At 39.8% G+C, this 22,672-nt stretch overlaps 1 protein-coding gene across 1 annotated transcript in view; it reads left to right on the top strand.

Moving 5' to 3' along the window:
• The first annotated feature begins 723 nt into the window (after positions 1-723).
• Positions 724-22,672, top strand: part of SI (sucrase-isomaltase) — a 55,288-nt gene continuing 33,339 nt past the window's right edge. The window contains exons 1-15 of the mRNA XM_030029265.1: positions 724-847; positions 2,408-2,481; positions 6,697-6,817; positions 6,906-7,015; positions 7,704-7,855; positions 11,596-11,767; positions 13,133-13,232; positions 13,837-13,949; positions 14,729-14,854; positions 15,695-15,826; positions 16,013-16,132; positions 17,949-18,062; positions 20,672-20,756; positions 21,378-21,495; positions 21,885-22,056. Of these exons, the coding sequence (XP_029885125.1) occupies positions 724-847; positions 2,408-2,481; positions 6,697-6,817; positions 6,906-7,015; positions 7,704-7,855; positions 11,596-11,767; positions 13,133-13,232; positions 13,837-13,949; positions 14,729-14,854; positions 15,695-15,826; positions 16,013-16,132; positions 17,949-18,062; positions 20,672-20,756; positions 21,378-21,495; positions 21,885-22,056 (1,833 nt within the window). The remainder of the gene's footprint in view (positions 848-2,407; positions 2,482-6,696; positions 6,818-6,905; positions 7,016-7,703; positions 7,856-11,595; positions 11,768-13,132; positions 13,233-13,836; positions 13,950-14,728; positions 14,855-15,694; positions 15,827-16,012; positions 16,133-17,948; positions 18,063-20,671; positions 20,757-21,377; positions 21,496-21,884; positions 22,057-22,672) is intronic.

Below are 22,672 nucleotides of genomic sequence, written 5' to 3'. Positions count from 1 at the left end.
GCCTCACAAAAAAGACAATAATGGGAAAAAGACGCCTTTTACATAGCAGTTGAAGGCACTGACTCCATCAACATACGCTGCCTCATTTCAGTTGTGATTTCAGCAGCAACCAGTGTACCATGGGCTTATACACATGATATATTCTTCCACTTTACAAACAAGTAATTTACCCTGTTAACTATGTCTTGCCTTTTCCAAGTGTCACGAGCGCGCTGTCAGAGCTCATTAGAGGTCTTGTCAAGTACGCTTTTAACAAATCAACATCCTCCTTTGTGAAACAAGATACAGTTTGTGTTTGTTCTAAAGAAGGAAAGACAACTTGCGAAAAAAAAAAAAAAAAAAACAAGGAAAAGAAAATGGGAAGAGGATTTTGTTTGTTTTCTGTTTCAGGATTTTCAGTAAGAAACTCCATAGTTAATCTCAGGAGAAAATTGTTCTTTGTGTGTGAAGTGGTCTGCAGGGAAGAAAATACGTTTCTCAGTGATAGCCCACTAGTGTAATAATGCAGTAACCTGCACTGTGCGAGTTATCCTGCGTAGGAGATTCATTGCACATAGTCCTTAAGAAGTGTGTTATTTAAACCTTGGGATTAGGGGTGACATGGTTTAAAATCTGAATAATTTATAAATTTTGCTAATTTATTAAATTAATAATGTAATTTACAGAGTTTTCAAGGCTGTTACTTGTGTTTTCCTTTTACCAATGGTGTTTCTCTGGGTCTAGATGGGCAAGAGGAAGTTCAGTGGGCTGGAAATCACCCTGATCGTCCTCTTCTGCCTGGTGGCGATCATAGCCTGTGTCCTCATTGGGCTTTTAGCGTCAGGACAATCTGGAGTCAAAACTACAGGTAAGTACTTCCCATTGCTGCTGTAGGACCAGAGCAAAAACCCTGCGTGGGAACTGCTCAGCTTTGCTTGCTGAGACTGTTGTAAATGCCACAGAGCTTCAGGAACTAATCGTTGGCATCAATTCTGTCACTGTTTGATTCAGGCTTTTCAAGAACATGGATGTTCAAGTAAGAAAAAAAAAATCACTGTAAGCACTGTAAAAAAAAACAACAATGCCACTGTAAATTACTGACTCTCAGTGTTATTGTTATGTTCTTATCATTACCCAAAGGTGAATCATGGGAAATCCTTCCTACAGATAATATGAGTAAAGTTACCAGTGATGAACATAATAAATAGTGTGACTCAGAATTTATTTTCATGAAAAAAACTTTTATCCCTTCGTCCCAAGACTGGACTTGTTTTATAAACATAGCACTGGTATGATTTCAAAATTTTTTAATATAAAAAAGACAACACTGAAAAAAGAAAATGGGATCAAGGAGACAATGTGGCAACAGCCAAATTGTGTGGAACATAGATTGTAACCATAAAAACCTATAGTGTTTCCTGTGTTGGTACCTTAGAAACCACTTGTTTTACAGGGGTGTGATACAGAGCACCCTGCTTTACATACAATTCCATTTTGTGTGAGTAATTTCGTTTACACATGGGGATTGAAGCAAAAACTTGGAGGTGAGAATGGCAGTAAAATAAAAATAATTGCTTATCCAAAACAAACACTTTGGTGTTTCAGTAAAACTGCCCATACAGACTAATATCTGCATATTTGCTGCCTGTTTCAGTCTCAAAATAAGTAGGAATCTGCCTGAGCAAAAAGTACAAGTGCGTATATTGCAGATAATGCAAACAGGCGACTCTGTGTATTTGTGTGCATCTCAGCCTAAGACAAGATTTCTACACTTCATAGTTCTCATTCCAAACGTATGCAGTGTTCCAAAATATATGTAAAGTAGCTTTCAGTGTTGGGAGAAGCTGAAAGCAACCATCAGGTATCCTTTTGTCAGCTAAAGTTGCCAAGAGGTCACCTTAAATTCGGTCTGATGAACCTGAAATCTAATGGAGCATCTTAATGGAGCTTTAAGGTGCTTTTACCTGATGCTCTAATTCCAGGTCCTGTGGAAGAAGAGTATTTCAGGGGAAGGAGCACCTGTGAGAGCAGCAGCACAGTACAATTAAGAAAAAGAAAAGTCCTTCCAGTTCTAATTTGGCATGTATTTTCACAATATTTTCACAATATGCATATTGAGCTACAGGACTTACTGAAAAGTGGATTAATGTATACCTTAAGAAATAAAATTATCAATGTCACCCATATGTTCAAAAACTTTAAAGTGAAGTTGTCCTACCTTTATCTGAAATAGTGGTGTGCAACTTTTCAAAGGTAAAAATAAATCACAGTAGCGATAGTTTACACTCATTTGAATCTGTATTAATGGTTAGAGTTTCAAGATAGTGAGAAACAGCCAGCAGAAGCATTTACTGAGTTAAGAAGTAATCAAGTTATTTCTACATTTTGGAAATCCTGATAATAACCCATTAATTTATTTCCCTAACAGAATTTTCACCAGAATGTCTGAAAATATTAATAGCAGAGAGAATTGACTGCATCCCGGATCAAGTAGCAACAAAGGTCTGAAAACATTCCAGAAAAAATTAGAAAATAAGCTTTATCCCATAAAGCCTCAGGCTTAATTATAAAAAATTAATTTGTCTCTACTATATCAGTTGTTTTCTTAACCTTTTTTAATCTGTGATTGCCTGAACACTTTGCAGCAAAGTTTAACTCCTTTATAACCCATTTCAGCCCATTGACAGAAGGTCTGATTTTTCTAGCCACTGTAGCAGTTTGCTGTCAAAGGTTGAAGACCACTGCCAAAGTACTCCCCAGCAGTTTGGTTTTGGGATAGGTGGAAACAAAATTAGTCAGACATCAAGCAGCTAAAAAAAGGCACTCTTTACTTTTAACAACTTTGCCTGAACAGTTTCTTTTTGTCTGATAGTCAAGTACTAGCATTTATAATGGCAGAAATAACAGGTGAAGATGCACTTTAACCAGGTGCACAAGACTTTTATAATACAAAAGATATGGTCAAAATTTCCTTTCAGAATGCATTTCAATCTCAGTGTCTTCCTTTCTTGGTTGTGGTGTCTTATCTGGGAGAGCGCAGAGTTTAGAAATGACCTTTTGGCTTAAGATTCTGAGAGTTAAGATTCCCAGTGAAAAGTATCATCTTAATTTTTCAGTGCTCTCATATTCAGAACATTTTTGTAGTGGTTGGTCTTGAAAGGCTATTATTGTTATTTTTATCATTATTATTTTTCATCTTTCCAATGGATGTTTACATTTTCTGATGGAAGCTGGTAGATGCCTGGCATCTTTCTTTGGTTCGGGGGCAGCTTAGGAGAAAAAATAGTGAATATATTATGATGCATGAAGTTTATGTCATTCACAGAGGTATAAAAAATTATTAACCAGCTGTCTTAATCTCTGAGGAAATTCCCAGTCTAATTCCAGAAATGACAGTTGTTAAAGCTTCTGTCATGTCATGGGTTTTGCTATGATATATAGTTCAATAAAGTCCTGCGGGTGAACAGGTTAGTAAAGGCTCAAATCACAACCTATTCCTCTACTCTTTCAGTTCCCTCACCCTCCCAGGAGCTAGCACACCACAGTAGGAGCAGTCATGCAGATCACTTTAATCTTTAATTACTACCTTTGAACCAGTCACCCCACATTAAGTGCTGCACTCATCATCCAGTGAGGGAAATTGTTTTGCTCTGGTTGCAACTGGAAGCCTTATTGTAAGTCTGTCCTTGCTTTTTACCATCACTGATTAGAAAGAATTAAAAATAATCAAATTATAGATACCAGCAGAAAGGTAGGGCGAGATGCAGTTTTGAATGTTGGGGTACCTGCTCTGGAATTAGAGGTAAAATAATGATTCCTGAATCTGTTCTTTCCTTAGTGAAGACCAGGCAGCAGATTTCACAGGATTAGACATAAATATCACCTTTAACCTGTGCCCTGATGAAAGCTGTTAGGTGCCAGAGTCCCACCCCAGTGTGTTCATTCACTCCTGTATAAATTTTCTCCTGGAAGCATTTTGGTTGTCCCTCTTTAGGCTATTCTAATACAGCAGACAGCAGAGCTGTAAAACTACAGGTACCTGCTTAGAATAACATAACTCTTCTGTAGTGGTTTCCATTAGTAGTTTTCAGAAAAAACAGCAGCTGGGAAAATTATGATTTGCCTAAGCTCATATAGCAGGTTAGTGTCTGTCTTGATTTCTTTATTCACTGAAGTGTCCTAGATGAAGCCAGAAAATGAGTAGGATTGCAGAGGATAGAAGTATGGAAAGCAAATAGATATTTATTAACTGATCACAGGGTTGACAAAGATAGACATGCTGAAAGACAGTAGATATTTCTTAACTATTCACTGCTGTGGAAAATTGCCATGAAGTTTGATTAGACAAGAAGAACGCACAAGTAAAAAATGAACTACCACGAGCAGAGCTAGTGTAATCCATTATTGGACTGATACCTCTGAAAGCTTGGGGGAAGGGTGTATTGTAGGGTTTTGTTTTGATTTGTGTGGGTTTTTTTCCCAAAATATCCTGCTGGCAGAGGTTTGTTTGGGTGCACATAAGAGAAACATTTTAGTTCAGCACATAGACAAGCTATTCTTTTAATCCTTGGTGTTCAGTTCAATGTTCAGAAACCATCTCCTAGTGTACTCCAGCATAAACTGTTTCCTCGTATCAATTATTATTTCTCTTTGGCTTTATTGGGTATTGGTATCTATTATGCTAGTTTTATAGCTCAGAGGCTGTGATCAGCTCACATCTTTATTTACACTAAACGAAAGCTTTTATAACAGCCTCTCCAGTGTCTTTGGATGAACTCTGCTCCTTTCCCTGTGTCAGGCATAACCTATCTTGCACTCCTCTATTTACTTCCTTATGCATCAAGTTCAGTGTACCTCAAAAATACAGAGCTATAGCTTACAAATCCACTAGAATAAGATGTAGCTAGAAGAACATCACTGAACTGTAAAGTAACTGCTGCTGAAAATAGTCAACAAGTATTCATGAGAAGTAGCTGGGGAAAAAGAAAAGCATGCTTACGAAGTTGGGCATGCAGATGCTTGAACTACCAGGCTTTAGGAAAATCTGTTGTTCAAGCTATTCTGCATTGCATGGGATAGTCACTGGTCTAGGAAGGGATAAGAGGATGGAGGTAGCAACTCTTTTCTTTTTAGGATATTCCCCTGTGTATGAAGGAAATTAAGTAAATGAAGAAAGGGAGCAAAACTGTGATCTCTGCAGTCTTGGAGGGGATTGGTGCTTCTTCTCATTTACTCTGAAATAGTTTATACAATGGGAAATAGGGAGCTCTCATGGTGGGCATTGGGAAGGTAGAAATTTCACAGCCTTAGAAAGTGCATTGATTTGTGGATCGATGTGGAGGAAAATGAGTCACTATATCTCTCCTCCAACTGTGGTTTTTTGCTTGGAACCTAATGAAATGGCAGCAGACATGTTTTCTGATGTGATGAGTCCATGACAGAGAGACAAACACTTATCTATTTTGTGAATCTGGGTTTTATCTTGGGTGGTTTTGCAAAGATTTCTGGGCTCTGTGCAATCGCTACTGAATAAACGCACTAAGACTCCCAAGCCGGAGGCTCTGTCAGTTCCTTCTGTGCTTTCCTTCACCACGTGCATGATTTCTGGGCTGGAGCTGGCTTATCTTTGCTCTGTTCAGAGGCTGAGAAAAGCATTGGACCTGCATCAACCAGGCTGGGCTCTATAACCCAGAAACAAATGTCGCCAAGGACAGCAGCAATAGAGATTTTGGACCGTCTCCACCTGTTTCAAGCTGCAGAATGTTTTAAATAAGCATGGCACAAACATCAAAAACATTTGAGCACAATCAGATGAAGGCAGAAACAGCTTCTGTTAGTGGGCAGGTGGAGGGAAAGGTCTTGAAGATCTGCATGTTGGATTTGGATACCTGAGATCACTTATGGACACTGCCCTTAGCCTTCAGTGAAATTTGCTGTATTACTGCTGCCCTTTGCCCTAAGTAATAAGTTGGGGTTTTAATGTGAGAAAATGTGTGGAAACTTAGTGATGTATTACCCAAATCTTATCTTCAAACATAAAACTCACGCAAACAGTACATGAATAAGTTAATCTCTAACAGCAAAGCAAAGGTACTGTAGTTCATTAGACTACTGAAACGTAGTGTAAAGGTTGGTGCTACTACACTGAGATATATGCTTTAAACAATAGGTTTATTTGCTTGGGTTTTTTTGGAAAAAAAGTTGATTTATCTCAATCTGAGGTTCTGCAGAAGCAATCTGAACATTTCTGATATTGGAAAATTACATTAAAATGTAGGTATTATACATGATGATCAATTATGCATATGTAGATTTTTAACCAGATGTTTACCAGATGTTAAGCCAACTGTAACTTTCACCCTCTCTCCAGTGTGTGATTTTTGGCCAGACTACTGCATCTGTCACAGCTCAAATATTTCAATAATTCTTTTTAAATGTTCATTTTGCCTGCGGATCTTGTGGTTTTAAGAAAGAATGAATGTCCATTAAGCAAGTTTCTACTCTGATTCTACAAAAAAATCCTTTCTATTTAGTGTATTCTGTGCCATTGAATTCACTCAATAGAGTTTCAGAGAAAGAGTTGATCTGATTGCAGATATTATTAAGGTTTCCGGTGTTTGGGGTAAAATACAGTCCATGTGCAGTTTAACTGTTTTAGTATAGAGGATTTATTTGTGTGAAATCAGCTCATCTGTGCCCCTCATGTCCTTGAATCAGAGCACCTGCACCCTGCGTGGCTGCTGCTGGAGTCCTGAGAGCGATACCAGTGTGCCCTGGTGTTTTTTCGCTTCAAACCATGGGTACAAAGTGGATGGGTCAACAAGATCAACTCAGGCAGGTAAGCTGCAGGCTGAGCTCCCCAATTTATGTGCATGCCGGTGTCTGATTCAACACAATAGCATCGAAACATGTGTTCTCTTCCCAAGGATTCGAGACTACATTAACAAGGCTGCCATCACCTTCCCTCTTTGGAAATGATATCAACACTGTCCTCCTCACAGGAGAGTATCAGACACCAAATCGCTTCCGGTTCAAGGTTAATCTTGCTGCTGTGCTGCTTTAAGGTTCATGTTCTGTGCGAGATTTTAGGCTGGCTATTCCTGTGCAGTGAGTTAGGAGGGCTGGATTAATCCCCCATGACTCCCACTGAACTGCTCGGCTCCTCCTTTCTTTGTCCTCTCTGCTGTTGCAATGCATCAGGTTAACAAGCATTTAGCACAGTGGGGTTTCTGCATGAAAAATTACTGACACCTTTGAGAAGCTCAGCTTTTATATTACCTACCTTTTTTACTCATTATAGGAAAATTATGGGGATAAATGTATTTACTTACTTTTAATTTATGGCCTGGCCATATCTCTCAATCATTTTGAAAGACAACATTAGTTTTTTGAATGATTTCTGTTTTCTATGGAAAACTCAACAGTACACACTGTGAATGTAGGGTACCGATAGGTTCTGGGATGGAGCAAGGCTTCTTTTGTGGGAGACCTTCATCTTCTAGAGGGTTTCTACTAAGCCAGGGAAACACAGGGTCCAGTATAATTAGGGAAATGGCTGAAAATGAGTGATGAAAGTTGGAAGTGAATAACAATGAAGGCAGAAGAGGAGACTGGAACGGGGGTGGGAATATCCTAAGTCAGAACTGTATGTTTAATGCTGGAAAATGTTTGAATTAGGCGTTAGTTTTTAAAAGCCCAACACTTCTGTTGTTAAATATGTGCAGATCACTGATCCTGAAACACCAAGATTTGAAGTCCCTCATGAGCATGTGCGATCTTTCACTGGATCCGCAGCCTCCAAATTAAACTACAAAGTGGATGTGAAGCCGAACCCTTTTGGCATCATGGTGACCAGAGTGAGCAACGGTAGAGTGCTGTAAGTAACGTTGGTGCTTTTTCTGAATGACACAGATCTCATTGGTTTTCTCTGAAAGCCCATGTCGCCACGCAAGCAATGTATGTCCAAGGTGCCACGTGTGAGGTGCCCCCTTGGACATGTAATCTACTTCTCTTCTTTTGGCTGATGGATGTTCTGCAAGGCCTTCTGCGAGGCCTTTGGAAACAGATTCTGGGATATGGAGCAGTCTGTCTAAAAGGTTTTAGGTCTGGCGCTCTGTTCACTTTCCCCCAATACTAGGGAAATCTTTACAGTTACTTTGTTCCGTCAATTCCGGGAATTTTTATTATCCGGAGAACTCCTTGCCAGTGCTTCAAATCACATGGGAACACTCTTTGTTACATCTTTTATCTCATTTGTCGCAATCATGGTGAAGCTCTGAATCGCCAAAACCAGGTTGCCCTTTAGACCTATGATATCCATGAATAGCTGATGCAAACCACTGATAAGCTGGTCATGTAGTGCTGTGAGTAAAATATTTGACGGACTTGTACATTGAGTGCTTTCATCCCATTTAGGTTCTAAAAATAAATAAATAAAACAAACTTGCAAACCTAACAGCGTGGCTTTAAGGCCTGTTAGAAGGGGGAAGTGTCAGGATGAACATGCTTATTAAATCAGTCCAAGAATGATTAGCTGTCAGAGTGCTAGGCCAGTTGGATTATCAACGCTTCAAGTTTAATTAATTAGCGATTACTTTTGTGCTCTTATTAGTTTTGTTTTCTTGCTTAGAATCCTCTGTAATGATTGATTTGCAATTATAGAGAGCACAAAAGATGGACTTGGTATTCAGTAGTGCATGACTGATTAAACAGGTATGTGGAGGGGGAATAAGAAACCTAGTCCAATAGAACCATGTTGAAACAGTGCTCTGGAAGATTGTCTGTATTTCCCTTTGGCTTCTGTTTAATTTGATAAAAGCCGTTGCATTTTCTGTCTGTAAAGAAAAAAAATTACATTGATGCTTGACTGAGTTTGAGTATCTTCAAGCAAGCTGTTGTTAGCATGGGGTAAGGGCAGCCCCTCACAGATAAATGCTTCATAAAGTTGTTTACACAAGATGAGGGCTTTCCGCCAACTCCTAAACAACCCCACAAAGGGGAGACCTCTTTGGAGAAGGAAGAGAGGGGACCAATGTGTTATCACAGTTCATGACAAAAATCCTAATTACCCAGATAGTTATAAAGCCTATGACCTTCCATCATCATTTGTTACACTTGAGCCCCCCAAAAGAGTTAGAGTTCTGACCGACCTGTTACCATCATCATTTGCAAGACAACCTGAAAGACTGCCATAGTTTCATTGGAAATACAAACTTCTCCCTCCCTGCCCACCCCAAAAAAGGTAGTTTCAGTGCAGTCTTTGAGCAGATGGGCAAGATAGTCCTTGGCATCATTAAAACTGGACAGAAACACATCAGAAGAGGATTCGACCTATGAAGCCTCTATCAAGTGCCAGTATTTTTAACTTAAAAAAAAAGAAAAAGTAACATGAGCAGATTAAATTTGTAGCAAGCCTGAACTGCCCTGGTTTTGTCGCTTGTTTGTGCAGTGTTTGTAGTTGCTAATGCACTGTGTATTTATTTAATAGTTTAAGGACCTCTTTATGCATAAAAGAATTTACCGATAATTACGTACTTATAGTGATAAATGTAGTTATAGTGTACTCACACATCTGAAGTGATAAAGTCCCTTAAAATTAACGCGGCTGTGTTTGCGTAAAGTCAAGAGGAAGTTTCATTACTCTCCACTATATGAATACCATGACTGTTAAATGTCACAAATATCACACAAAAATACAGTTGTAAAATGAGTTTCTAATTAAAACTACATAAAGTGAGTAGATAAAAGCATATGCCTTTGAAATGTGTGCGATGTTAATGCACGTCGTGGTAGATTGTGGTCATTTTCTCTGCTTTTTTGAAAATAAGTCATTCTGAAAATAAGTTATTTTCTCTGCTTTTGGGGAAAGACTGCATTTCTGCAGATCCCTGTAAGCTCTTGGTTTCATGAAGCTGAAGACAACCTTCAAACCCGAGGAACAGCTTCATTGCAATTGCTCTCTGCTTCAAATGTGGTTTAACTCACAATTATGTTCTATTTATGGTTGTTTCATTTAAAAAGCGATGACTGATGGAAACTCAAACTACTTCTGGGTACGGGTCGATTTTGACACGTTGACCAACTGGAAATGTTCAAAATCTTAGAGGAATGAAAGAGGAAAATGAACATGATTAAGGTCAAAAGGAATGAAATGTAATGTTTTGATTGATTCCATGAGTTGTGGGAGATCCTTACCCAGGATGATATTAGGTGTTGCTTAGGAAATGCAAAGCGGTCCAACCGTTCCTGTGCACTTGGCTTCTTAGGGAGGTATTTAATTCTATCGCTAAAATAAATGGGACCAAAATCCCAGCATTCTTGTCATGATAGAAGAAGATCCCATTTGGGTGGTGGTGTGGGCACACACGTGGCTGTAGAAGCGGATCCCCGTGCATGGTTCCCTCCATCCATCAGGAAGGAGGATGCCTAAGATGCCCAGCGAAGCCTTTTTGGCAGCATCGGGGACCGGAGGCGGGGGTCACAACCTGAAATGTTGCTGGTCAAGGGAGTCTAGACTCTGGTTCACCGTTACAGCTGCAATAGCTCAGCAGAGCTAAAGGAAGGAGAGCGAATCAATGAGTCCATTGCCTTGCAGTGAGCTGCTCCTCGGTGCACCCCATGGCAGGAGTCGGGCTGCTTCCCGCTGCTCTCTGCCTCAGCACCGCTCAGATTTCCCACCGTTTCCCGAGTCCTCCCCGTAGAAAGGAGGAGTGAAATTAGGTTTTGCCCAAGTATTTGAAGCTCTTGTAACCCTTGTTTGGAACAGGACTTGTTTGTCTGTAATGAAAGGGAATGGTAAAATGTGCAAAACTAAAACAACAGAAGAAACTTTATTGATGGAATTGACTTTTAGTGTGTGTTTTGCTAATAGATGTAAAGGAGGAATATTGATCTCCGCCTTGTTCCGTTCGTACAGATATATACAATAGTCTCTGTATCTATGTTCAACACCACCAAGTTCACGTTCCTTAAAAAGCTTAGCAGTGGCTTTATGCAGAACTTGCCACAGGAGATGTGATAGCCATCAAATGGGATTTGAGCCATGCTAAGAATCACATTATCACTTCAATCTGTGCTCGTCCACCCTTGGGTTATTCGAGAGCTAGCACATAGCCGTAGCCTGCCTTTCCCTGTAGTGACTGGCCTAGCAGGACTCGAGAGCGGGTCTTGTTCCTTTTTCCCGGCAAGAAAAAGCTGCAATTGATCCGCAAATTCTGATGGAGTGGATTATTTTTGTGTTTCTGTCCACCCACAGAAATTTTCCATCTGCCCCGTTACTGTGAGTGGCCACAGAGAGTGGATTCAGGATTCAGCGCAACAGATGCAGGGTGGGAAGCTTTGGTGGAAGAGGGGAGCACAAATGTACCCCTGAAAATAGGTGGGCCACTTGTATGAGAGGTTTCCATAGGATCAACAGGCACCGCTCATCTCCTCGTCTGTGCAAGGGTCGCTCTGCTCCAGCCCTGCGCCATCCCACCTCCCTCTCCTTCAGGTGTCTGGATGGAGACCTGAACCTGCTATCCACGCCTAACTAAAAGGAGTAGAAACAATTATTGCAACAACTCTTGGTAAAATACCTCTTTTCTTTTTTTTTTTTTTTTTAAATGGTTTCATCAGGTTTGATACTACCATAGGACCACTGCAGTATGCTGACCAGTTTTTACAGCTATCAATCAAACTACCTAGCAGCAACATCTATGGCGTGGGAGAGCACGTGCATAAGCAGTACCGGCACGATGTTAACTGGAAAACCTGGCCCATGTTCAGCAGGGATATTGGCCCCTCTGGAGTAAGGACTGGTTTTATTCCACCTCATTCTTTGCAGATGACTTGTGTAATCCAAACCCATTACGCAGTAGGCACATTAGTAATATACATTGAGTTTTTCCCCAAAGAGTTGTCAGGCACTGCGTGTTATTACTAAAAGCTAGATGGTACAGATAAACATTCCCTGATTTCTGATTTTTGTGTTGATGTGCAGTTGAAAACCAGTTGATAAACATTAATGTATGAGAGTCTTCAGTTTCTACTGATAAAGAAAATAAATAACAGTATGTCCTAATGCATTGCTGCATGCTGCAATCAGTACAGATGACACATGCTCCTTGAGTTAACATCCTTGTAGCTCGGCAAATGATGGAAAAGTTCTCTTTAACAGCTGTCTCCTTAGGAGATAAAGTATGTCTGTTACCTGTTATTTGTTTCCATAGTTTGTATGGCTGTCTCTCTATGAAATGATTTCCAGGGCACCCATTTTTTGATAATTGTAAGACTATTTATTTGTCGCTATTACTTCAGTTTCATAAAGCAACAACCCATATGCTTTACTTTGAGAGAGCACTTCAGCGTTTTGCTGAAATAGGAGATACACTAACAGAAACTAGAGGGTGAGACCACTATATGTAATTAATTGATAATTTGGAATTTGTACTGTTCCCTTGAGACACCTTCTCACTATCCTCTCTGGTTTGAAGATAGTTCCTACCTGAATGGCTGTATTGAGTGTAGACTCATTAAGCTAAACTAACAGTGAACAGAATCAAGTTAGGCTAATTTCAAATTGCTCAAGTTCTGTTTCTCGTCAATTTGTTCTGAGTTTTCTTTTGCAGGGGAAGAGGCACAACTATTACAACAATTGTTAAAATTTCTAAGGTTTTTGTTGCGAATAATAATGGAAAAAAACATTAGAAAGGAAATAAAAAAGAAGCACGGCACTCTCTTGTTTCCATAGATTAGACATAAAAATGATTACCTTGCAGGATTAATAGAAATATAGATTAGATGTAAAATCTAATCTATGGTGAAAGGTGATGAAAGCACCCTTCAAGTTCTGTTGTTCACTTGATGTGCATATATATTACCCAGAAATAGTACTGCAATATATGCAGACTTGCCTGAAGATCCATCATATCTGCTTGCTTATGTTATCTATATATTTGGGGAAGATTTTTCTTTTAATGGGAAATGTTCTCATAAAGGAGAAGAATGCCAGGAAAGAGAAAACAGAAGTGTAGGAAAGTGTCAGGATTTTTATTTCTGTTGTTTGCTGTATTTTGATAAGTTTCAAGTTCTACCTGTGATATATTTTGAAATATCCCAGAACAGATACTGTTATTAGATTTTAACAGCTTACTTTTTCTTTTTATCCTTTAAGGCAATGCATAACTTATATGGAGTTCAAACTTTCTTCCTGTGTTTGGAAGACAGCACTGGAGCCTCCTTTGGTGTTTTCCTAATGAATAGCAATGCCATGGGTAAGAAAGCTTTCTCTGCAGCTCTGAGCGTTGCAGTTAAATATCTTTTTAAAAGATCTGTGGGATTGGGATCCTAACTGCAGTGTTTAGCGTATGCGACATAAGCAGTAAGTAGCGCATAGTTAACATGAAGATTACGCTGGAAACCTGAGGGACAGAAACCTATCTGAAGCGTGTGCAGCTTTGTGCAGATGTGCAGGACACTGAAATCAGAGCCTAAATTTGGAATTAGCAATACTTGAACTTAAATGCCTTTTATTCTCTTTCGGTAAGCATGCATATATGTGTGCTTTACAGAGCTCTTCACGCCTCTTGAGGCTGGAAAGTTGTACTAAAAATTTAAAGATAAAAGTTTGAGCCATTGGATTTCTTCTGATTCTCTTCTCTGTAAAATGTAAAGGAATGGAAATATGGACATTTAAAAGAGTCATCTGAATACATTTCCCCATCATTGCAAGTTCAATTGATGGGTTTGTGTTCCTTAGGTATATTTGGTTTGTGTTTTTTTCTTAAGTAAATTTTCTTATCATCAGTTAGAAAATTACAAAGGTGTTTTAGAATTAGCTGGTATTCAAAATTGGTTTTGTACGCTCTTGTCCGGCAGAGTTTGTGGTGCAGCCTGCTCCAGCCGTGACCTACAGAACCATTGGTGGGATCCTTGATTTCTATATCTTCTTGGGGAACACTCCAGAGCAAGTAGTCCAGGAGTACCTGGAGGTACCTTTAGCTAGAGAGATTATGCATTCAACACATTTTTAATAGTGTTTGGGATTTTTTGGTGGGTTTTTTTTTTTCCACCTCTTTGTATGACAGTATGTCTTCACTATGTTATGTATTAACTGAAAATATGACTCAGTATATATTTAACTAAGAATAACTGTTAGTATGTCCCTAATGTGACTGCTGTCATTAGTAATAGCTAGCTGGTGTTAAGCTGGGGTGTAGATATTTTTAGTTGGCCTGTTACGGACAGCTGAAATGTGAGCACTACTCTTGCTGGAGATGCTGGAACAGAGACCATGCAGCACCTCGAAGCCCATCATCAGTCTGTATGGCCCAACTGACTTACACAGTGGTCATTGGAGCTAGAAATGGTCTACATGGAATAACTTATGCTTCCTTGCTGGGGCTTACTCTTGTTATAAGGACAAATTCCTGTTCATATGGCAGTATTATAGGGTAGATAATGTGCTAACACGTATGTCATGATTTTATGGTCATAAGATATCACTGGTATCTTCTATGCTTCTTGAGATCTGCTTAGGTTTCATTCTTTAAAGAATGGGGATTGTCCCAAAATATTTGTGTTTCTTAAAATAAAGAAAGAATCATAAAAAAGTATTGCATTTGGGAGTGGGCTGCTCATTTCACACACTCAAGCTTAGTGTAAATTATTCAAATAGATTTGGAGAGTATGGTTCTAGGGAAACGGGCACCGAGGTGATGCACGCAGCCTCCACTGACGATGAGTGGAATTTTTTGCTCTCAACTTGCAGCTCGTGGGACTGCCAGCGTTGCCTTCCTACTGGAGCCTGGGCTTCCAGCTCAGCCGCTGGAATTACGGGTCTCTGGATGAGGTGAAGAGAGTTGTGGAGAGGAACAGGGCGATTGGACTCCCTTATGTAAGTATGGGGTTTGAGGAGGGCAGCAACCGCACGAAGGCAGAGCTCTGCAGGAGAAATGACCCAGAGATCCTGACCTTCGTGTTCTGCAACTGGTTCATTTCAAAACAGTTTAAATTAGTAAATTTCTAACATATAGGCTTCTGGTGTCAAAGGTTTTTGTGCATTTTAATGGTAGACCCATTATCAGAATGTGGGACATGGTGGGGCTTAATTACAATACGTTTTATTTGAACACATTATTGTACTGCTTTTTCAGTTATACTTTCCGACTATATCCACTTACCTTCTCATGATACCTAATCCATGTATTATTTTTTTTAATTGTCCTGTGGACAGTTATGGAACTATATATTATTCTCAATCGACAGCCAAAGGTAAAGTACAATTAATTTTTAAAATTAGATTTCAGATTACATTAGCCTGATGGCTTAAATAGAATGAAAATACTCTAATGTTAAGCTAAGAGTTGAGGAAGAACTGTTCGGATTTAAAGGGATAGCTCTTGAAGTCAGGCAACTGCAAAGAAATAACCACATGTCCAGGGGCTATGTGAAAGGGTGCCAATATACACATTAATTTAAATTCTGTTAATGTTGAATGCAGCTCTTCTTAGGCACAAAAGATGTGTCAGTACCATTAATTAAGGCTGTAAGTATGAGATGAGAGGCACATTGCAAGTGGTCCTGACAGCATACTTTCTGCCAGGCTGCAGTAAAGTCCCAACAGTAAATTCACTGTAGGACAAACAGGAATTGTCAGAATAAATTGTCTTGGACCAATATACAAAATCTTTACATATCACTTCTCATGTTAGAGCTGAACTCCCTTCCCTTTCAGGATGCTCAGGTCACTGATATTGACTATATGGAGGAAAAGAAAGATTTTACTTATGACAAAGTGAAGTTTCGAGATCTCCCTAATTTTGCAGCTTATATGCATGACTATGGACAAAAATATATTATCATATTGGTAAGCATTTAACTATTTCTTTTTCCCATGTAAATACTATCGTTAGAACTATTTATTATTATACTTTGCTTATTCTATGCCGTTATTACATTTAGTGCCTAACATTCTAGTAGTCTGTAATAATTGATGGAGTATATCCTGGTTTCTTCCTATTTTTTTGTTTTCTGATTTTTTTTTTTTTTTTAGGATCCTGCTATTAGCATACAAAATCTAGTTGATGGGAGTCCATATGGAAGCTATGTCAGGGGAGAGAGCAAAAAAGTCTGGGTTAATGAATCGGATGGAGTAACAGCATTACTTGGGGAGGTAATTGCATTTTCATGCATTTGAACTTGGTCTGTTGTCACTGTTATGGTTTAATTTAGGTCAGGGGGCTGCTTTTAAACTCTCATTTTTCTAAGTTGCTTCTTTTAGTAAAATTACCTGCCAGTGAGAACTAAGTTTATAAGGTCTCACTTAGGATATGATACTTCTCAACCTTTCTTGATTTTTTTTTTAATTTTTTTTTATGTTAAACAAAAAGGAAAACTAAAGTAGTTTAAGGCTCAGGGACAATTCATGAGCCAGCTCCTCTTTATTTTCAGTAGTGACTGAAGAGCCAGCTCCCACATTACCCTTTTCATTTATAATTTTAACTTCTATTGAGAAATTTTTCTGTTGTGTATTGTTCCTTGTATGACTTAAAAGCAATTGAAAACTCCAAACTTTAGAAACTCATACTCTTTCTGCCTTCCTTCAGCATGCAAGCTATTGTCACTCTAGCAGTTTGTTGTTCAAAATCGTCATCAGATCACTATATTATCACTGCCCTCGATGGCAAACTGGGGGGGTCCTGGTGGACAACAGGCTGAACATGAGTCAGCAGTTTGCCACTGCAGCGATGAAGGCAAATCAGATCCTGGGCTTCATCCACAGGGGCATTACGAGCAGAGATAGAGATGTGATCATCCCACTCTACTCACCGCTTGCCAGGCTGCACCTGGAGTACTGTGTTTAGTTCTGGTCCCCACTATTCAAAAAAGATGCAGACAGACTGTAGAGTGTCCAAAGGAGGGCCGCAAGGATGATCAAAGAGCTTTTTTAGGAAAGACTGAAGGAGTTAGGTCTTTTCTCCCTAGAGAAGAGAAGGCTCAGAGGAGACTTCATCACAATATTCCAGTATTTAGAGGGCAGCTACAAAGAGGACAGAGGCTCTCTCTTCACAAGGAGCCACATGGAGAATATGAGGGGCAACAGATACAACTTGCACCATAAATTTTTTACAATGTGTCGTGGTTTAACTCCAGTGGGCAACAAAGCACCACGCAGCCGCTCACTCACTCCCCCCCACCCAGTTGGATCGGGGGGAGAATCAAAAAAAAGTTAAACTCGTGGGTTGAGATAAAGACAGTTTAATAGGACAGAAAGGAAGAAAATAATAATGATGATGATGATGATGATGATAATAATACAATACTAATAATAAGAGGATTGGAATACATGAAACAAGTGATGCACAATGCAATTGCTCACCACTCGCCAACTGATGCCCAGTTAGTTCCCGAGCAGCGATCCGCCCCCCAGGCCAACTCCCCCCAGTTTATATACTGGGCATGACGTCATGTGGTATGGAATATATCCCTTTGGACAGTTGGGGTCAGCTGTCCTGACTGTGTCCCCTCCCAACTTCTTGTGCCCCTCCAGCCTTCTTGCTGGCTGGGCATGAGAAGCTGAAAAATCCTTGACTTTGTAAAAACACTACTTAGCAACGACTGAAAACATCAGTGTGTTATCAACATTCTTCTCATACTGAACCCAAGACATAACACTATACCGCTAAAACATAACACTATACCAGCTACTAGAAAGAAAATTAACTCTATCCCAGCTAAAACCAGGACACAGTGAGAACAGTCATTCATCGGAACACCCTCCCCAGGGACACGGTAGTCCCCAGCAGTGGAGGTTTTCAGGCTGTGATTGAACAGGGTGCTAGATGATCTCATCTGGGTTCCCTTTCCCATGAAAGATGGGACCAGATGATCTTTCATAGTCCCTTCCAACCTGGGTTGTTCTATGATTCTAGGAACTCTTTTTAATATCATTAAAAGTTTAATTAATGACTTCCCTTCTAATATTGCAGGTGTGGCCAGGGGACTCTGTGTTCCCAGACTTCACCAACCCAGACTGCACTAGCTGGTGGGTGGAAGAATGCAAACTGTTTTATAACATAGTGCCGTATGATGGGATCTGGATTGTAAGTAATTCAGAACTCTCTTTTTTATTTTTATTTTTAAAAATAGGCAAGGATAGATGTTTATCACAATCAATTTGCGTTGAATTTGAAAGGGATGTTTACTATAACTAACCTGAAATCAGTGCAGGATGTGTAAGTCTTCTGGTGCTGAATTTGCAATTCAAATTTGAATTTTTAAATTTTAATTCGAATCATTTATCATGGCATTTAAATGATCAGTGTGCTGGTTTTTGGATGTTCAGTGACACTTTAAAATGCTTCAATTGATGAACTGTTGCTAAAGGCAAATGCCAGCACATTTCTATATTCAGAATGGCAATATTTGGAGACCTGCATACCTGCTTAGTGAATGTGTGCTAAACAGGTCCTGAATACAGGGTATAATATGCATAATCTATGTAACTGTGCTCCAAGTAGCTCATGGAATTTCCGGTTAGTGAATCTGCAATTGCTACTCCATTTATGGATTTGGAAAAATCAGGCTCCCTAGACAGGTTCTTCCACAAAAGGACTAAAATACAGTCTGGTGCAGTGGATTTTAGGTACAGTTTTTGGAAATCAGATGAAATTAAGAGCCGTTTTGACTGACCAGATTAGTTTTTTAGAGGAATATCCTGTAATAAAGCTTCTAAAAGTGGGTGCCTGAAGGAAATCTGTACTTAAACTTCTCAATCCCTCTCTCAGAGCATTCTTCCTTTTATTCTTTTTGTGTTTTTCCTACTTCCTTTTACTTAAAAATAAATAAATATTTCAAAAGAAAACAAGAACCTACTGAATATTTTGCCATGCGTTTTAAAAGACTGTAACAATTTTAAATTAATCTGTATGGCAAAATACAGTCCTTCAGCTGCTATGTGTGTGGTGGGTTGACCCTGGCTGGAGGCCAGGTGCCCACCAAAGCCGCTCTATCACTCCCCTCCTCAGCTGGACAGGGGAGACAAAATATAACGAAAGGCTCGTGGGTCGAGATAAGGACAGGGAGAGATCACTCACCAGTTACCATCACTGGCAAAACAGACTCGACTTGGGGAAAAAATCAACTTAATTTATTACCAATCAAACCAGAGTAGGGTAATGAGAAATAAAACCAAATCTTAAAAACACCTTCCCCCCAACCCTCCCTCCTTCCCAGGCACAGCTTCACTCCCGATTTTGTCTCCCTCCTCCCCCTCAGCAGTGCAGGGGGACGGGGAATGGGGGTTGGGGTCAGTTCATCACACCTTGTCTCTGCCGCTCCTTCCTCCTCAGGGGCAGGACTCATCACTTTTCCCCTTCTCCAACGTGTGTCCTTCCCACGGGCTGCAGTCCTTCAGGCACAGCCTGCTCCAGCGTGGGTTCCCCGCGGGGTCACAAGTCCTGCCAGCAAACCTGCTCCAGCGTGGGCTCCTCTCTCCACGGGGCCACGGGTCCTGCCGGGAGCCTGCTCCAGCGCTGGCTTCCCACGGGGTCCCAGCCTCCTTCGGGCATCCCCCTGCTCCGGCGTGGGCTCCTCCCCGGGCTGCGGGTGGAGATCTGCTCCCCCGTGGACCTCCCTGGGCTGCAGGGGGACAGCCTGCCTCACCGTGGTCTTCCCCACGGGCTGCAGGGGAATCTCTCCTCCGGCGCCTGGAGCATCTCCTCCTCCTCCTTCTGCACTGACCTGGGGGTCTGCAGGGCTGGGGCTCTCACAGCATCTCACTCTGCTCTCCAGCTGCAGTTTCTGTGTCCCAGCAACTTTTTTTCCTTCTTAACTATGTTATCCCAGGGGCACTACCCCTGTCGCTGATGGGCTTGGCCTTGGCCGGTGGCAGGTCTATCTCGGAGCCGGCTGGCATTGGCTCTGTCGGACACGGGGGAAGCTTCCGGCAGCTTCTCACAGAAGCCACCCCTGTAACCCCCCCGGTACCAAAACCTTGCCATGCAAACCCAATACAATGTGATACAATGAGTTTTTCTCACTTATTTTTGCTGACTCTGTGGTTCCATCAAGTGAAGCTATGAAGTGTAAGACTGCACAGCTCTCTTACAGTGAACAAATAGTTTGAGTGAAGGAATTTGACTCCAGTGCCTCCATGATGAATTTGCTCTCTTCTTCAATGCATGCTTTTCCTGCAGCACATTCAGGGATGCACATAGAAATGCACTTACAGCACTACCAAATAAAATATTCATGGAAGGAGACAGCACAATTTGAAAGTATAATGATTTGGAAAGTATTATAAAGGAGATGTTTGAGAATATCTAGTCACCTTGTGTATTTTGACAGTAACAATGTACGTTTTCTGGTTCTGCATTTCTCTCTAAACACACACTCCATACCAAAGCCATTTCCTTGAGAGATGTGTGGAGTTGGTCGTAGGTAGGGACAATGTATACATAAGCACCTCTTGCAGTTTCTTTCTGTGGAGGATAAGATGTAGCTCTTGCGACATGATGCTCACCTGCATATAGAAGTTTATATTAATACAGGAATGAACCAGATCAGTATCTGAGTTATATCATTCTTGCCTAATTGTATGGTACAAGTTCCAAGTAATTATTCCTTAAAGGATAAGAGAAGAGAATGTAAGACGTTGTTGGAAAAATATACTTGAGGAAACTTTATTACATTCTGCATCTTACCTTTTCAGGATATGAATGAAGTATCCAACTTCGTTAAAGGCTCAAAAAAAGGTTGTGCGCAGAATGACTTAAACTATCCTCCTTTCACTCCCAGTAAGTCCATCTACTTTAACCAGAAAGCAAAATAGCAAAAAGTTTATGAATTACTGTGCAGTTGGCTACAAGGATGCAAAGTGATTTTAGGGTAGTTCTTATGGGTGGCGTTTGCACATTACTATTGACAGAAAATACTGGTATACTTTGGCCCTTGTCGAAGGCGTGGTTTATATAACTGGCTTTTTTCCCTTTTCAAGTTATTATGGAATATTGTTGTTGCCTTAATTATGTCTGATAATATAATGATCTTCTTTCACTATCAGTAGTTTTCGAGATGTGTACAGAACTGAAATGGAGTTCATAGTTTATATTAAGTTGTAGGTTTAAGTAACAATTGCCAACATGTTGTCAGATGATGATTCAGAAATTTAGGGTGTAGTTATCAGTTATTCCTTGAATGGGTGCAAAGCTCAAGAGTAGAAAAGGTCACAGAGCAACAATGAATCAAACCAGCAGCCAAGAGTAGCGTTTTGGTTTTGTAGTAGAAATACTGGCCTTAGTGCAAACATTAAAGAGAAAAAAGGGCTTGAATGTCAGGAATGTGCATTAAAGAAAAGATTGGAAATATTCATAATAAAAATGTACTTTAAAAGTGATTTTTGTATTCCTTTATTGAAGGTATTCTTGATAAGCTCATGTTTTCCAAGACACTTTGTATGGATGCAGTGCTGAAGTGGGGGAAACATTATGATGTCCATAGTCTTTATGGATATTCCATGGCCATATCAACACAGAAGTAAGGAACGCATCCTAAAATCTTTACAAAAAGGTTTCAGAACAGTACATGGTCTGCATTTTCCAAAACAGCAAGAGATTTCACTTCTAAAGGAACCCAGTTCCTGGAAAATACTGTATTATATTTAAGCCAATGCAGCTAAGGCAAAATCTACTAACTAAAGTTGGTAGTAAAAGCCACACATTGGTTGTCAAGTCTGTATAGAAAGATTATTTAAAATTAATGTCTTGAACTTCACTAAAATACACCTGGTTAACTGTAAAGGAGTCCACATCCCTGGGATGAATAATTATTGTAAATCAGTCAGTGTAAATCTGTCTTATATAAAACTATTGATGTCTTAGTCGTCTTTTTTCCATTGCATAATTCCAGTCTCATTTCCTTTTAAGAGTCATCAAAGCACTGTTTCCTGGAAAACGAAGCTTCCTTATTTCAAGGTCTACTTTTGTTGGATCAGGAAAGCACACAGGACACTGGCTGGGAGATAATGCAGCAACATGGGATCACTTAAAATGGGCAATACCTGGAATGCTGGACTTTAACCTCTTTGGAATTCCTTATGTATGACATTAGTTTGTGACAGCCTTTCAAAACATATGGATAAACAGTAACTCTGCCTCTGTGATAACAGATTATCTAATAATATGCTATCTAGATAACCATCTTGGATATTCAGCTCCAAATTAATCCCCTTCAGGAATCTGGTTTTAACGTTTTTTTCCAATTACTGATTTTTGGTTTAGGCCACTTATTTTGATTACTGTAGCTGTGTGTGTATGGTGAGATGAATGTGGGTAACAAACATGTTATTATCTTATAAATTCCAAGCTACCTGTTACTTCTAGTAATTTTCAAATACTAGTCATTGATGTGAAACACTTTGGTGTTTTCCTTATCATTTCAAATGAAATAGAGACATCCATTTATAAAGGGAAATAGCCAAATTCCTTTCCATGATTTAAATTTGTATGGCTCTTGAGCTTTTTTCCTATTATATGCATATTAGCATCAAACAGGAAGGTAAAGGTTGAAAGAAATAGAATGATGGGCAATGTTAGCTAGTATTCAGTTTAATTTTTTGGACAACTTCGTTGAATTTGGAAGAAGAAATGTACAAATGTGTCGAATGGCTCAGTCACTCTGCCTAGCAATTAAGGTTGAATTAATGCATCTCTGA

This window comes from Aquila chrysaetos, chromosome 10 (genome assembly GCF_900496995.4).
Source record: "Aquila chrysaetos chrysaetos chromosome 10, bAquChr1.4, whole genome shotgun sequence".
In the NCBI taxonomy this organism is placed as follows: Eukaryota; Metazoa; Chordata; class Aves; order Accipitriformes; family Accipitridae; genus Aquila; species Aquila chrysaetos.
This window is presented reverse-complemented; position numbering and strand designations above follow the sequence as displayed.